Raw genomic sequence first — 18,059 nt, forward strand, 5'->3', positions numbered from 1 at the left:
AAATATCACCTAATCAATGCAGCACGTGCGTTTATTTGGCCAAAGATAAAAATGCCACCGCCCATGTACAAGTTGCATCAGAACGTGATCGTTTCCTTCCCTTTTCTGCACCTCCTTTAGCACCTGCAAAATGCATCATAGTGTTACAGGAGATGGCACTGTACAACAGTGTGACCTCCTGTGTCGCTGCTTACTTTGCTGCAGTAAAAGAGAGGGAAAGGAAAGGATCAGTGTGCTTTTCTTACAGGCTTTCGGTGTTTCGCCAATTCGTCTTACGTTCGACGGCATGCACACTTGCATTTGTGAAGCAACAGCTACGGCTGTTCAGTAAGATAATGTCGCCAAGCATATTTTATGTTGTGTATTGTGTGTTTAGCTTTATACCCGCTTTGGTGTTTCTTTTGCCGCAGAGCATGTTTGATTGTAAGGTATTGTCATTTTGTGTGCATACTAGATGATCCATTAGTGTAGTAGCAAAATGTTGCATGGCTTTTCTCTGTCTCACGTTGCTTTGTGTTCAAAATTGCTATATGGCAATGTCTGAAGGGAAGGACAGTTTTGGTGAGTGGGAACAGTGCAAGGTGTCCGTGTGCGTGTGAGAAGCGCATATGGGTACAGTACACCATCATGTTACATTAACAAAAGGTAGGAAATTTTAAGGCATGGCAGTGAGACTGGAAGACTGACCACCCATAGGCCATTTGGCCACTTGGAAGTCGCCGTTGAGGAAAATGCTGCAAGGTGGGAATCAAGTGGTTTGTGTTCTGCTGACCAATGATTGTGTTGCGGTTGTTCTGGTTCCTATATAACCCGGCCTTATTACTGGGTCTGTACAAGCAGTCTTCACAAATGTTTTGAAACATCCAAGATCTCATTGCATTCGGTGCCCAGAATGTTGCCACCTGAAATGAAGAAAAACTTGAGTGCAATATTGTGATGAAACTCTAGTCATCGTGATGAGAGCCGCTTTCATTAGTTGCTGCTGACAAGGGAGAGAGCCTGGAAGTTCCAGCATTCTTCTATGCCTGTCTGAGAAAGATCACGACAACAGTTGTTTGAGAAAGATCACATTACAGCAATTATTTAAGAACTATCATGACAATTGTTTCAGCATGAGAGGTGTTCTGATGATTGATTATTGACTCCACAGAAAAATTTAAAAAAAGGTGTCTATTATATTCAAGTGTTAAAACTTATTGGACGCCCCTCGTACTAGGCGGAATTTTCCATTTCTACACTTGATGTAATCTAAAACAAATGCACTTCATTGCGTTTAGGGAAAACTTAGGAGTAGAATGACTTTGTTATAACGAAGGTTTACTGTAGTTCTTAGTCTGTATCGGTGTGCGGCGTGATGTGGCCGACTTTTTTTCTTGCAGCAACTCATGGGCACTGTGAGCAAGTCCTTCTCAGGCAAGGAATGCAGCACAGTCAATGGCGAGACATTGCGTTGTGCTAAAAGCAAGAAACAACCTGTGAATTACGTCACCAATACATCGTCTGGTGACGTAGGCGGCACCTATAGCTCGGAAAGCGGAGGCTCTCACCTGTCGGTCTTGGCAGATGTTGCACTTCACTCTTCAAGCAAAATGGATGACAAAGGCAGTGATCAACAGCAGACAAGTGAAGGTGGTGACGAAGAGAAGGGCGAAGACTACTCCACACTACGCGAGCTGCTCATACGGCCTACCAGTGGCATTGCTAAGAAGAGTCGAGTGGATGAAGCAGTGGCCACTACTGTCGAGCAGACGGTAAAGAAAGACGAAAAGCAGCTGGTGCACTTTTGCCGGCGTTACCCCATCTCACAGAAAGGCCGCGAGATGCTTCCTGTGCGTGTGTGCACCCTATCCGAGAGCTTTCTTCTCTATCCCAAGATGCCCCACTCCTGGCTTTGCAATGGCAAGCTGCTGGTTCTTCATGAGCCTCGGAACAAGAACAACCTGGGAGCATTCCAAGAGCAGTGGAAGCGTGGCCAGGTGTGTCTTGCATGGTACTGCATGGGTGCATATTTCGTATATCTAATTACAAGGTCATGAAAAGGGCAGGGCACAGCTGATAGTACAAAATGTTGCTGCTCTTATGGGCAGGCTCCATACCATGCAGTCAGCTTGTTTGCTGATGTGTTTGCAGTTTAATACAGAGGTGGCATTTGGAGGAAGGTGCTCACTGGTTAACTGATACAGTTCACAATTCGTAGATATATGCTTAGTCCGAATGATGCAGTCGTCTGTGGCAAGACCTGATGAGGAATTGATATTTGTCATGCACTTGCACCATCGCTGGAGATATGCTGTGGTATGGTTGGGACTGCTGGTGGGCTGAGTATGTTAGGAAAACTGGATCATCCTTTTGTTTGTGTCGGATCATTGCCTTTTTCGGCCCTTATTTTATCATTTTCAAAGTGTGCACACCGCATTGTGCTCTAAAAGGCTCTGATCCGCTCTTACAAGGTCTTGGCGTGTTCTAGCATTCACAAGTTTTTCATGTTGCTGCGATGGTGAAATGAGCAAAGAAGCCCAATAATGCAAAAAAGCTGCAGGTTAGGTTACGAACCTTTCAAGGACGGAAATATATTATTCAGCAGTTCTTAAGTGTTTTTGAGGTATGCACAAGGCTTTGTTACACTTGCTCTCGATGATTTCCTTCATGTTAGGGGATCATAAAACTAGTCCAGCTTCGTTATGCTGTTTAGGTTGACCGTAGTGAAATGTTGTGTACGGGTTTCGCACTTGTAGTCAGAAACGATGTTTGCTGCTGTCGATTCTCCCTTCATCATCTTCAAATGCTATTCTTTTCACTGCACCCTTTCCGGTCATCTTCGTAAGCTTTCAGCCACCGTTAGACGCGTAGCAGATTATGGACAGTGCTTTTGTCAGACTACATTAAGGTTTGGGTATCATTCTAAAAGATTTGATCATGGTATTGAAATTGTGAAGTGCACTTTATGTGTTAAGTACTCCGGTGATCTTGACTCTTAGGAGAAAACTCTGACAGTGTTGTTGGTTGCAGGAGTTGGAGAGAATACAAGGCTAACTGATTTCTAGCCTGATAGCTTGCATAGATACCGTATTTACTCGAATGTAACACATTTTTTTACCGAAAGTAGAAAGGAAATGTCACCCCCATGTTACAATTGAATACTAGGTTTAAAAACACTATGAAAAACACCAAACACACACTATTAAAATCATTTCATGTGTCAAAACGTGTGCGTTGATCGTACTGGTCATTCAAAATCATGCACTCCAACTCGCCGGTCAACCAGTACGCAAACCACAGGTCACAATTACTAGGACAAAGCGGCAACCTAATCACAAACGCAAAAAAAAAAAAATGACGCCAGTGCGAACAAGCCAACAAGAGTCGTCGCCAGCTAGAGTCACTGGATGGATGGATGGATGGATGGATGGATGGATGGATGGATACGGCTGAACCCTTTGCATCGGGCGGTGGCTCAAGCCACCTAGCCATGTCTTGTGAAATTTTACTCCTGTCTTGCTTTTAGCCACCAATCAGATAACCTTCGCTTGGTTACTTCTAACCTTTTAAAATCCACTTTTCCTTCACTATCCCTAAACCCTAATGCCTTGGGTAAGTCAGCCCCGCTGCTTTCCACTGTAGGGTGAAGCCCTTTACAGAAAAGTATCAAGTGTTCAGCCATTTCCTCCTCCTCTCCGCACGCAATGCACAAAGTGTCTATATCCTGGTACCTGACTCTATACGTCTTAGTCTGCAAAACTCCAGTCTTGGCCTCAAACAACAAAGAGTTCCCCTACAATTATCATAGATATTTTCTTTGACAATTTCCTGTTTAAAGGTCCGGTATGTTCCCAGTGCCAATTTCGTCAACATCCCTGTTTTCCACAGAGCTCTCTCTGTTTCTTTAACCTTTTTCTTAACCGATAATTGCTGATTTGCCCCCTACTGCTGTCCATATATTTGCTTGTCAATTTTCTTGTTCGCTTTTTCTATTTTGTGTCAACATTCCTTATTCACAGGTTTCTTTAACCTTTCCTAGCCCACTGCTTTTCCCCCATTTTCACAATCGCTTCTCAAATTTCTACCTTACTGCTAACAATCTGCTCTCGAACGACGCCCATCCCGTATCACCCCGTACCCCCTGGTTTGGTGCTTTGCCATGTGCTCTGAAAGCTAGCCTCCCTACGCCGCGTTGTTTGATTTCTAACCTTGCTTGAACATCTGGTCTCATGCACAGGACCGCATCGCGGAAAGTCAGGCTAGCAACCATCACCCCTTTCCAGATCCCTCTTACCACTTCATACCTATTGTAATTCCACAGTGCCCTATTTTTCATGACAGCTGCATTCCTACTAGCTTTATTCATTACATATTTTACATTTTTCATTACAAGTTTTATGTGAAATATCGGCTTTATAAAATTGTTATCTTGAGTTCTTGCAGCAAAGATGCACTAATTCAAATTTATAGCCATGAAGTAATGGCAAAGTAACATGCAGTACTTTTTTTTGGTAATGGTAATGCATTACTTTTCTTTATAGGTAACGTAGGGCGGTAACGCGTTCCTTTTTTCTTAGCGTAACGAGTAACGTATTTAGTTACTTTTTTTCGGTACCGCCTGCAACACTGGTGCTCCAGTATTACTGTGACAAAAACACTCAGCTGCATTTGCTACCATTGATTGCCAACAGGAGTACAGATGTGTACTAGCGGTTTGCGGCATGTGCAAAATTGTACTACAAGCTTTGTATCATACCATGAGACACCATCACGCTTTCCATGAAACGCTAGGTGCTCTAGACTGCACCAAATTGTTTGAAAGATAATGGATACTTCATTGCCAACTAACATATATAGAAGCATACCTTCATTATAAAAAAAACAAAAGTTTTTGCTTTCTTTTTCGTCACAGTTCATTATTATGGACTACTCTCTTGATGGGCAGTTATTCTCAGGAACTAATAAGGTGTCCATGTTAGCGAGGCATCACTATACTTCATTCTTGTGGGTATATGAAAGAAATCATCAAAACTGAGAAATTAGCCATGTGGTAGGCCCCCATTCTTTTGCCCTTACCTTTGCTTCTGTGGCTTGCAAATTCAACATTCTTTTAGTAGTGGCACTGCCCTGGCCTGTCGCTTACGGAGGCAGGCTCCGAAGTTTCATCCTCATCTGATTCCTCCGCGTCACTCTAGCCCCGCACTTCAAAAACGATGCCCTCGTCCGTGCACGGTTCTGGGGTGTCAGCGTCGTCATCGACAGAAATAAAATCATTCCAACCAATGTCATGACCCCCTCATGTCGGAGTTGACGACGTGCTGCCACAAATCGCTGCCAGGCTGATCATGTTTCAAACCACCATGAAGGCTTGGCATCAGACACTGTCGATGAAGCCGGCCTCGCGGAAGGACTTCCGCTCGCCAGTGGCTGTCACCTCTGCCCAGACCGCTTTCATCATCTCTACCGCTGAATACAATGGAAATGGGCACGGTGTTCCTGTACGGCACTCACAAATTTTACCCGGCGGCACCGAAATTTTACTCCCTCCGATTCGCACCAAAATCGATGTCCAACCTAATTCGACTACGGTGAACACGATGACCTCCAAATTTGGCTCGAACCACTTCCAAATTTGGCCCACCCACCCCTGAAATTCGACCTCGGCCAGTTTGGACCAAAATTGATGTACAACCAAATTTCACTACGGCGAACACTATTGCGACCTCCAAAGTTGATCCGAGCCACTCCCAAATTTGGCCCACTTGCCACCAAAATTTGACTCCTGCCGATTGCCACCAAAATCGATGTCCAACCTAACTCGACTATGGCGAGCACGATGATGATCTCTAAAGTTGACGTGAGCCACTACCAAATTTGGCCCACTCGCCACTGAAATTTGAATTCCGCCGATTTGCACCAAAATCAATGTCCAACCGAACTCGACTACGGCGAACACGATGATGGCCTATAAAGTTGACCCAAGCCACTGCCAAATGTAGCCCACTCACCACCGAAATTTGACTCCCGCCAATTGGCACCAAAATCGATGTCCAACCTAATTTCACTATGGCGAACACAATGATGACCTCCAAAGTTGACCGGAGCCATTCCCAAATTTGGCCCACCCACCCATGAAATTTGACCTCAGTCAATTAGAACCAGAATTGATGTGCAACCTAATTCGACTACGGAAAACACGATAGGGACCTCCAAATTTGGCCTGGGCAGCTTAAAAAAGTCACAAACAACGTATTGGAAGGCACAAATACTATCGCATTATCGCATGTAAGCAGACTTAAGTGCTCCCCTGAATTTTTGCTTTCGTATGCATCTATTTATTTATTTATTTCAATACCCTAAAGGCCCAATGCGGGCATTACAGAGGGGGATTCATCAAAGAAAACTTGACAAATATACAGCACAGCATATAAATGGCTGAAGCCAGAAATGAGCAAGTTAAGAAGCCAGGTACAAGTTAATAGGAGGGGGGGAATGGCTAGAAACAGGTACTGAAAAAATGCACATGTAGCAAATTCAACAAAACAAAAATCACACCTTCAGAAGTTACAAAACATGGCATAGAACATTTCATGGAACGGTATGGCTGACACGCACACACTGAAGCAAGCGAAAAAAATGCACATCATTCTACATTGGAATTTTCAAAGTATGACCAAAGAGCTGTTCGAAATGATAATGTTCCAGCGATAGCCACAATGATAGAAGGAAGCGAATTCCACTCTTCAATAGCTAGTATCAAAGGTGAGTATTTGTGTCGTTCTGTCCGCGCGAAAATGGGTTTAGTCTTCTTCATATGATCTACACGAGCCGATGTGGGCGGTGCTGGGAGAAGATGTGAACTTGCAAATGGTGTGTTGCTGTGGTAGAGAGTATGGAAAAAAGATAAACGGCTGAATTTTCTGCGCATGACCAGAGGCGGGAGATGGAGCGATTTCTTCAGTGCTGTTACACTTTGATACCGAGAGTAACGGGAAAGGATGAATCGAGCAGCCTTGTTTTGCACAGATTCCAACATGTTAAGATAGCTATAATGAGGGTTCCAGATCACTGACACGTATTCTATTGGAGGCCTGATTAGCATGTTGAATGCATGTAGTTTTATGTCCTGGCTGGCTTGGTGTAGTCGTCGTTTAAGAAGGCCGTTTTTTTAAGGCTTTGGTTGTGATCAGTTCAATATGAGAGTTCCAGGATAAATTAGAGCTAAAATTAACACCGCAGTATTTTACCGACGCTGCAGTTTCAATGATAGTATTATTAACTGTGTAGGCATTAGGACTTGTGTTAGCAGCGGAAGTAAACTTGAGGTGTTTAGTTTTATCTACGTTAATTACCATTTGCCACCTGTCGCACCAATGAGTTAGCTCATCAAGATCAGCCTGGAGAGCAATGATGTCGCAAGGGCTCGATATTACTCGGTAAATTACACAGTCGTCTGCAAATAATCATATAGTTGATGTTATGTTCGACGTGGTGTCATTAATATGTATTAAGAAAAGCAGTGGACCCAGCACCGAACCCTGGGGTACTCCTGAAGCAACACCTATACGTCTTGATAAGAAGCTCTCTAACTTGACTGACTGAAAGTGGTTTGTTAGAAATGCGTTGATCCACTGTGTAGTATGTTGATCCAGGTGCAGGTTGCGTATCTTTATCATTAGGCGGTTATGAGGCACGCGATCAAAGGCTTTAGAGAAATCAATAGGGATGGAGTCAATGTAGAGGGAAGAGTCGATTGCTTGATGAAGGTCCGTTATTAACTCAAATAACTGTGTCTGACACGATAAATGTTTGAGGAAGCCATGTTGGTTATGAAGTTAGTTCTGGTTAAGATGAGTCATAATGTTAGTGTATATTATGTGTTCGAGTACCTTACAACATATCGAGGTTAGAGAAATTGACCTGTAATTGTTAGGAATGGATCTATCTCCAGATTTAAATACCGGGGTGACATACGCCGACCTCCAATCTTCTGGCACACACGTCGTATCGACTGACTGTTGGAAAATGAGAGGTAGCAGGAAAGCTGTGTGCTGGCAGGCAATTTTTAACAGTTTCGCGTTGATACGATCGGGTCCTGGGCTAGTGTGGTGAGGTAGGCATTCAACTGCACGAGCCGCTCCAAGCGCAGATATGTGAATGGGTGAAAAGAGAATCTGGATATCGGCCTCACGAAGCAGCAGTGGGTTGTAAATGGGTAATTTGTCCGTAAAAACTTGTGAGAAGTGGCTATTGAATTATTCTGCACACTGTTCTATACCTAGGGTGCTGCCGTTTACACCCAAAAGAACAGGCACCATACTAGTGCTTATAAGATTAACAGTGTTCCAAAATTTCTTAGGGTCGGTTTTTATCAAGCTAAGAAGTGTAAAATTAAAATATTTGTTTTTTGTTTCAGAAAATTGTTTTTAAACTATTTTGTAAATGCTCTTGTAGTTTTTCGAGTCTATAGTTTCCTCTGATCGAACCGCTTTCCTAAATGCTTTTTTTCCTATTTAGTGCCCTATTTACATCTGTGAAAAACCAAGGATCATTAGTTTGTGTGCTTATCATTCGTTTTGGCACGCAGGAATCTTCAATTTCTGTGAGTTTGTCACAAAACAACTTCCAATTTTCATTAGTCGTACGGTTATGAAAATTGGCCTGAAAGCTATTTTTGAAAGTTTCCAGCAACAGGTTCATTTTTTCAACATGCGCACGAGCGTAGTTGTAGATAAGCTTTTTGATTTTTGTTTTGTCAGGCCGTGGAAATAGAAGAGAACAGTGCACAACTTTGTGGTCACTTATTTCTTCCAAGACATGGATGTCTGAGAGCTCAGGATGGGTTGTTAGGATGAGGTCCAGGATATGTTTACCGTGAGTAGGCTCGTGAACAATTTGAGTGAGCTGGTGATATTGAAGTAAAGAAGAAAGTTAATGTTCTCCTGTCGGTTACTATCGGAGCCAGCAGTTAGCGTCGTCCAGTTAATCGCGGGAAAATTAGTCACCTGCTAAATATAGGATGCAATTCAGGTGCTTAACAAGCATCTGCTCGATGGCTTCATTTAATAGTTCAACGAATTCAGGTTGGCTACTTGGTGGCATATAACAGGCTCCTATAATGCAAAACACATGACCAAGTTGAGCAGAATCCCAGACTATTTCTAAGGGGGCGTCGGTAGGGGTAAGATATGCATGGAAGTCTTTGTTAATCGCAATGAGCATTCCTCCTCCTCGTCGAAACTCAGCCCTATCTTTTCTAAAAAATGAACGACGATGGAAGCGCGATGTCGTGACATGCAACGTCTTCGGTTAGCCACGCTTCCGTACCCACGATGATATCAGCTGAGCAGGTATGTCCAATAGATTTAAGTGCGTCTACTTTGTTATTTATGCTGCGAAAGTTTGCCAAGACCAAGGAGATTGGTGTGGTTTTGTTACGGTCGGCTTTCTTTGCGGTAGACTGTAAATTCTCGGGGGGCGTGTGCCCGGAAAGAAGTTTTTTCACTCTATCTCTTGCCGAGTCATACCGGTAAACACCATTTTTCATGTCAAGCATATCAAATCTTACAGAATAACGCTTGTTTTCTCTGATGTTCGCTTTGGTGAAGTCGCGCAGCCTTTTCCTTGCATGTAGAACCTTCAGGGAGAAGTCTTCCTCAAGCCAAACTTTTGGTTCCGTGAGATATTTCAATTTATGTGCATTTTGAAATGCTTCGAGTTTAGATTTAAAGTTCAGAAATTTAACTATAATTGGTCGAGCTTGATCAGAACATGGCTGGCCAAGGTGATGGGCACGTTCGATGTCACTGCACTGTATCTTAAGATGCTCGCTAAAGAAGTCCTTAACTATTTTTTCTGTTTCTGCATAATGACACGTACTGTCAAGAAAAAACATGCGAGTATTGTTCGTAGGAACAAATTTCTCCCGCCGGATTCTGTGAAGCCGCGTAGCTCATCGCTTGGAGTGTTTTTTCCGCTGGGAATGGCAAACAGCGTTTTGCTCAATTCCCGCCGATTGCTGCACCCAAAAGCGCAGCACCCAGGCATTTTTCGATGTCTTTATGCAGGCATCAAATGCACAAGCGTCAATATGCAACTGGAAATGCTGTGCATGCTTATCCCGGCCCATAAGAGCAAGTGCTACGTAAAGCTCCGGATGATCTGTGTCGGCAGCCGCGAGAAAGAAGCGAGCGAACCGTTTATGGCGGGGAATGACCACTTGACCGCGGAAAACGAATCGGGAGCGCACGCGCGGCGGTGCGACGGCGAGAGAAAATGAATGCGGCACTTTGCCATTCCAGTGACTGTAGGGAAAACATACCACGCGCCGGGTGCACAAAGGGATTGGAGGCAGGTTATCTCGCATTGCTGCGCCGGGTTTACGCCGTCCGTTTGCTGTAACCGACCAGCAGGACTTAATGACGTTGGTTATATGTGATTTTGTACCATTGAAACAGTGTATATTTTGACGGTCGCGCAGGTCTCGTTTATTATAAGCGAAAGTTCGTCTTAAGTGAGGCCGTTATATGTGGGCTCGACTGTACATAGTATGCTTTATTTTGGTGGAACCCATCATCAACCATCGCACAACATTCTAAAGGACTGAAGCCATCGCCATTTGCCTCCTCTGTATGAAACATTGTGCGGACAAGCTAGTAGTTGGGGATTTTTCCCTGGCATGGTGCCGCCAACTTATTAGACCTGAATTGCTGCCTGCATGCCGCGAACATTGGAGTGTAAACATGCCTTTAGGAGAGTAAAAGATAATTTAGTGATGAGCTGTCCATGAAAGTTTTTTCATATTCTTTTTTTTCTTTGCAGCCCGTACTGGTCACTGATGTTTCCAAGAACCTCAATATGTCGTTATGGCACCCCGATGGCTTCTGCCGTGACTTCGGCGAGATCCGGAATGACCTGGTCAACTGCCGCACTGGCAACGTTCTTCCCAACCAACCGATGAGAAAATTTTGGGAAGGCTTTGAAAATTTTAGCAAGCGCATGAAAGATCAAGATGGGGAATATATGCTTCTCAAGCTGAAGGACTGGCCAGCTGGGGATGACTTCAGTGACATGCTGCCCAGAAGGTTCAATGATCTCATGAAGGTGCTGCCACTACCAGAGTACACCCACAGGGATGGTGTGTTCAACTTGGCTGGGCGGCTGCCAGAGTGTTTCGTAAGGCCAGATCTTGGGCCGAAGATGTACAATGCCTATGGTGCGTGTATTTTGGATAATTTCAGTTCACATTGCAGGGAGGTTTTACTTCGGTCTAGTACTGATGAGATGGCTTGATTTTTTGTTGTTTTTTGTCGAGGGTGAACACACCGTAGGTAGGGTGTGATCTTAACTTTGGTTCTGGGCACTTTAAAAATGAAGGTCCCTATTTAGAACTTTTTTCTTCACTCAACATTTACCCCTCCTTGTTTCCTTTACCTGATCATCTCGTACCGCTGTAGTTAAGATGCCTTGCAGTGTATTGGTTTTAGCTTGGTAGATAAAATTGGTCACTGTTTCAACTTCTTATTCTATATCCCGTATTGTCCTTTCAGGTGTAATATGCTCATGCTGTGGTAACAAGTTTTGTTGCTGCAATATCTAAGAACATTTTATAACTTAACATATAACACTTCCTTTCAAAAATGTTTACTCTATGAAAGAAATTGAGCTCTTGGTTTGGGTTAAACCGTGATGTTTAAGAAATTGGTCAATATGTGACCACTGAATAGTGTAAAATTTAGCAACTGTGAATCACTGGCAGATGAATGCTGTGCGGAAGAAGATTTGCTGTTTCAAAGCCTTGATATCTAAGCATCTACATTATTCTACAGTGGATTTGGTTATAATTCTGTTTGCTTTGGCAGGTTCTGCTCTTTGCCCTGATAAGGGCACCACCAACCTACATTTGGATGTCAGCGATGCTGTGAACGTTATGGTGTACGTGGGAATTCCTAAGGATGGCAAGGATGAAGAGCACATCAATGGTATGTATGCCACTTCCTTCTCTTGCATACATGAGTGTCTGTGTAAATTGTCAGTTGAGTAAAACCTGCTTTGCCTGAAATTACTGTTTGTTCTAGTTCTGATTGCTTCTTGGTGTGCTGCTGTGCATCTGTTTGCAGAGGCATTGAAAGCAATCGACGAAGGAGCATGCGACCCCTTAACACGTAAAAGGGTCCGGGAGAAAGGGGCAAAACCTGGCGCTCTTTGGCACATCTATGATGCCCGTGACGCTGATAAAATCAGAGATCTGCTTAACAAGGTGAGCTGTTTTGTTCTGAATTGCTGTGTACTAGAATAGACAAAACAAGTTGAACAAAGGTTGGTGGGGAGGAAGCCTCAGTTCACTCAGGCTGGCTGACTTTGGCCTCCATTTATAGTGCCTGATCAATTCATTTTATGTTGTCAAGAATCCCATCTTCCTGCCTTCTCTCTAGTACAGTAAAAGCTCGTTAATTTGAACTCGATTAATTTGAACTGACGCCTGGGTCCCATCACAGCCCTTTGTATTTCAATGGGAAAAAACTCCCGATAATTCGAACAAGTCGGCATCCGTTACGGTTAATTCGAACTAGGAGCCCCTGGCTGACACCGCTCCTCGTAGATAGAAGTTGACCCATAGTGAGTAAAACAAGCTCCAAACTTACTAGAGATGTAAAACAATGGAAAATAAAAAAAAAAGCCGCATGTACGAGGATCACGGAGCCCGCGTTCCGGTGCATGCCTTAGCAGGTTTTCACTGCTGGAGCACTCGCCCACGCTGCTGATTCTTTGGCGTGAGCTGTTCAATGTTTCCGTTGTGCCGCAGTCACGGGGTCGCGATCACTCACGTGATGTAAACAATACAGTATGGCGGTTCGCGCAATGTAGGCTTTTGTTAGTGCTGCGAGCTTGAGCTGCGTGGACAGCAGTGTGGAGATGTTGGAGCCCTTGAGTGACGGCAATATATTTAAAGCTGCATGCTCCCAGCAGACTTTGCAGGGCTCACGTGCGGCAGTGACGAGTCCGACGGCTCTGCCACCGCAAAGTGCACATAAAGTAAGGTCGGCGCTCGATGTTGCGGCATGCCACTTCTCTGTCAGTGAGAACTTTGACGCTGTGCAGGAGCTTTGGGCAAGCTGCAGATGATGTTGATGGAGTCTCGGCAGAACAGCTGCAAGCAGATGCACTTCGCTGATAACTTTTAATTTTGACAACCCTTCCCCATAAATAAATATGTTTTGGAGCATGAATAGCATCATATATTCTAGCACTAAAGCTCGCTGCTCATGCGAATGCATTCCAGTACTTGTTTCTGGCGCATAACTGGCCGATTAGTTCATTTTATTTGCCATTAGGACCGGATGCATTTAATTCTCAGGATATGCCCGCTAGAAACGTGTAGATGCACCTAGCTCGCGGTTACATGCCTAGATGTGACTGCCTCGAGTTCTGCCTGCATGGCGGGGCGCTGTAACCGCTCATTCTAGCGCCCATTCGATAATTCGAAAAAATTTTTGGTCCCTTTTGAGTTCGAATTAACGAGCTTTTACTGTACTAGGCTGTGATCCTTTTACCTTTTTGCTGCCCGAGATTTCTGACTCCAGCTCCCCTCATGCCCCTTGGGCAATTTATTTTGTGTTGTCAATGAGTCCCATCTTCCTGCCTTCTCTCATCTGCATACTGGGTTGTCCTTTTAGCCTTTTTGCTGCCTGAATTTTGACTGAGTTTGGGGAGTCGTGATGTGTGCGGCTAGGTTGGCTCATTGGCGGCCAAGTGTTAGTGTCAACTTAGCAGTGTATTTCATTTCACTACAGCTTGTATGCCACTTTGTTTCTTCTCGTGAAGGGCTTGTTGCCCTTATCTACGGTTTACTGATTAGTGTGAGTGCAAAAAAGTACAGTAGTTAAAGTAGTCGTGACGCTGATGGCGGAGGCAGCGTTGCCAAAGAAGTAGATAATTCGAGGGTAGTGAAAGAGGAGGTCGCGAAAGATATTGAAGCATTGTACAGGGGAAAGCAGCAGGCAGGATCAGTAATTGTAGATCTGTTGAAGGATGTTGGAGGCATTGTGCTAGAAAAATTTGCCACCCTGTATGTGCAATGAGCACTACTGGAAGCATGGAAGAATGCTTACAATCGTAAAAAGCCGCATGTAATAGGTTTTTAACACTTTAAAGATCCCGTATCGCAAAAAAGTTGGCTTCGGCATCATTGACTGTGAGCAAAACATCTGAAAAAATTGCAGGAGACACTTGAGTTCTGCCTTAAGGATATGAAGTGATGGTGTTAATAAGTTAATGCTCATATATGTGGAATTGTTCATTCTCAGCTTTACGTTCATATGTACCTGGGAGTCCCCATACTATACTCCTTGCACACTGGTGCAGCGGTTAAGGGCTGCACGACTGCCCTGCGATGGCAGGTGCTGCCACCATTGGGTCTTATGTGACCCAGGATACTCTTCCCAAATAACCTCTCACGATCAGCCATTAATTTAACTGTCACCTGCTAGTGTGGTTCGTTTTCTCACAATCCAGTGGGTAGGTTGTGATCATCCAACAAGGTCACGTGACCTAGGTTGCTTCTCCGGGGGTGGCTGCCTGGGCCACCCTACGCCACCCTATTTATCGCTCACTACGCCAACACGGGATTATCTGCGTAAGGGGCCTTAAATGCTGTCACGTTAAAATCCTTTGACAAGCAACCTAGGCAGACCACCAAAGCAGCCCACCTTGAGCATGTGTCCTTGCGGCGTCATCACAACCTCCCTACTGGATTGTGAGCAAACTGCTTACCGTGATAGGTGGCTGTTGAGTTTGGTCGCAAGAGGCTGCTTGGGAACAGCAACATGGGCCACCACGCAAGCCCCACCAGCGGCAGCACCTGCCATTGCAATCATTGGCAAATTGCTTAACCATTGCACCAGATGCAATAGTTAAGCTCTGCAAGCTGTGTAAGCACTACGGTAAGCTCTGTCTGAAGCGTCAACTTGAGTGTCACTGCGGTCCTGGGCAAGTCAGGTTTTTCCGGCTGTCCGACTTTGTGAGAAAAAAATGGGTCACAAATGGGCTCCTACCGCACGAGGCGGATTTAGGGTTGCTTGACGGCGGAACTTATCTCTGATCCGTCAAGGCAACGGTTTGGTCAAAGACCCTTTTCCCAAGCATCTCACCCTAGAAGAGCCGAACACCAGGCTGGGGGAAATCTTGTACCCATTTAAAAATCGGTGGGTACCTGGCGGCACTGGGGGACCGAACCCACACCTTCTGAATGCGAGGCGGATGCTCTACCACAATGCCACGCTTCGGTAAAAGGGCCACAAATGGGCTTCTACCACACGAGCCGGATTTAGGGTTGCTTGACGGCGGAACTTATCTCTGATGCATTAAGGCAACGGTTTGGTCTAAGCCCCTTTTCTCAAGCATCTCGCCTTAGATGAGCCGAGCACCAGGCCAGGTGAAATCTTGTACCCATTAAAAAACTGGTAGGTACCCGGTGGCACTGGGGATCAAACCCAGCCTCTCCCAGATGCGAGGCAGATGCTCTACCACAAGGCCACAAGGTTGCACACTCGGTGCCTTACGTGCACTGAGTGCCACACAATATAAAGAACGTTGCAGGAAGATACGGGTCCAACTCGTGTTTGCGGTGCCATGTAAGCTCGCTAAAGTGTGTGCTATCATGAACAGAGATGATAGACAGCAAAGATGCACCTTAAATCACAGCCTTGATTACATAGAATGTGCCAGAGAAGTTATCTGCCAGGTTCTATTATCCCGTGAAAAGATGTACATCGGCCAAACTGGGTGATGTTTCAATGAGAGGGCGGCTGAACATGATCGAAATCTCTCTGCCAACTCAAGAGGCAGTTTAGCTTTACATTGTAAGAAGTGCAAAAAAGGGGATTGCCACCCGTTTCTTGAAAGCACAAAGTTCCTCGCTACGGCTAGAACCAAAACAGAAAAGGAAATAATTGAGGCCTTCCTAATCACAAAGAATGTGAACAATTGTGTGAGCTCCGGATTTAACCTCGTTGTTAATCTCGTTTTGTATGATTCATATGGTTTCGTTTTTCATTGCTTTTCTGCTTACTCCTTTTTAGTGCTTGCACCTTTATCTTTTACTGTTGGTTCCACGCCTCATCCCTTTTGCTTAGCAAGTTTTCACTCGTAATACATGGTTCTGCCGATTCTATATTTCGTTCTCTTTGAATATTCAGTTGCACCGTTAGGCTCTTTACCTTCCTCTCTCCTTTTATCAAGGTGCCAAGGGTGTATAGGCATGCACACACTTTGGCGTTTTTTAGATTGGCTCTACTGAACTGTTAAACTTGTCGGCTGTGTTGGATCCCGGCTGTGTCATGTGGTGGTCTGGAGCTTTTAAAAAGGAATGCTCGAAGCGTTTTCGAATAAAAGTTGGAAGTCTGCGCTCTGTGTTTGTACGTGTTTCTTGTCCCTGTCCCGTTCTTTCGAGCAGTTTAATCATGAACGAGGAAGAAGGGACCCCAACACAGTCTTTACGGAAATAGTGTATCAAAACAAGCGCTATGCTTTCAGTGCAGCTAACAGGAAAACATTACTTGATGCTGAGTTACGACAGCCATCTTCAATTTTAGGACCTCTGCAGTATGCAAGGCCTGTACTCAAAAAATACACTGGCCTGCTTCTTTCGTACATCTTATGCTTTCTGTGGAATTTCGAGGATTCGTGATTCTCCATCCTTGGAATTTTGACTTCTTCACCGTAGTTAGGGGCCTTAACTATACAAGCCGAAAATTTAATAGTGTTAGCCCACTGTCATGTGCAACCTACTGAGTTCGCCGGAACTCTTATCGCCCGAGAAATGGAAACTCTCGTCCACATTGCTAACACAGAAAAGCATGTTACTTCGTTAGAAACAACTGCCTCTCAAGAAGTATATGTTTTGTTCACAGCTTTCAGTTGGCACCCCCGCTGCATTTTTTGTTGTAGATGATGCACTGCATTTCTACCAACACTTCTGGCTGACCTTCACTATTGCATTCCTCATAGCCTGAGTTGTTTGGGACATTAAACCCCCGTAACCAAACCATAGTAAATTGGCATATATGCAAAAGGTCATTCTATATTTACATTCATAGGTCTCAGAGTCCTCATACCCCTCCTGGCACAGGGGTACCGCAGTTAAGCGATGCACCACTGCCCTGTGATAGCAGGTGCTCCCAGTGGTGGGCCTTGTGCAGGCCAGGTTTCTTTTCCAGGGTGACCAATAACTTACCTGCCACCTACCACGGTGGGTAGTTCCCTCACCACTCAGCAGGCAGGTTGTGATGGCACCGCAAGGTCACGTCACCTGTGTTTCTCACCTGCCAGAGCAGTCGGTGCTCATGATTTTTCACTCACAATGCCGACACCAGATTTTCTGGGGAATGGGGCTTTTAAATAAAGCTTGTGTGTTAATAATACATTTGGATAACACTGCCGAAATTTTGCGTGCATGAGCATGTTTATAATCAGGTACAATTTTGCACTACCTTGCAGGCGTCGTCATTGACATGCATATTCCATTAAATCTGGATGTGTAGTGCCAGCTTTGAAAATAATGGCATTAAGTGTTTACTGTTATGTCTTGTGCACGTCTTGATATAAGCGGACCCTTTCACCCACCTCGTACGCCGTGCTAAAGTTTACGCCAAAGATAAGTCGAGGCTTTCTGCCTTACGGCTCTTCAAGCTAATGAAGAAATAGAGATGCTTGCCTTTTGCAGTGTGCTCTGATATGAGTTATTCATGGATTCCTTCTTTGGTCACAGTGGAGGGCTATTATGGAGGATTTTGGCAAAGTTTCACCTTACTTTTATATTAGTTAAATACAGTATTTGTATCTTGCCAGTGCTTGCCTATACCAAAATGTTCTAAACGTCTGCAGCAAAAATGTTTCAAATGAAACATCAAACAGCACTTCAATAGGCATGAGCTAATGATACCCTAGGTAAAAATCAAAGGGGAAATGGATATACGTAGGGCATATAATGGAGAGAAGGTAACGTAGTGCTCTCACAAGGTGGTTAGGTTTATTTCAAGAGGTGCAACTTCGCAGAGTGGAGCAGCATGTCAGATGGGCAA

The 18,059-nt window shown here is 44.5% G+C and overlaps 1 protein-coding gene across 6 annotated transcripts in view; it reads left to right on the forward strand.

Moving 5' to 3' along the window:
* The window catches only part of LOC144104660 (lysine-specific demethylase 3A-like), a 54,659-nt gene that overhangs the window by 24,866 nt on the left and 11,734 nt on the right, over positions 1-18,059 (forward strand). For all 6 annotated transcript variants that reach the window (XM_077637799.1, XM_077637798.1, XM_077637801.1 and 3 more), the window contains 4 exons: positions 1,380-1,976; positions 10,801-11,194; positions 11,841-11,960; positions 12,099-12,238. In XM_077637799.1, the coding sequence (XP_077493925.1) occupies positions 1,380-1,976; positions 10,801-11,194; positions 11,841-11,960; positions 12,099-12,238 (1,251 nt within the window). The remainder of the gene's footprint in view (positions 1-1,379; positions 1,977-10,800; positions 11,195-11,840; positions 11,961-12,098; positions 12,239-18,059) is intronic.

Source organism: Amblyomma americanum, chromosome 9 (assembly GCF_052857255.1).
Source record: "Amblyomma americanum isolate KBUSLIRL-KWMA chromosome 9, ASM5285725v1, whole genome shotgun sequence".
Taxonomy (NCBI): domain Eukaryota; kingdom Metazoa; phylum Arthropoda; class Arachnida; order Ixodida; family Ixodidae; genus Amblyomma; species Amblyomma americanum.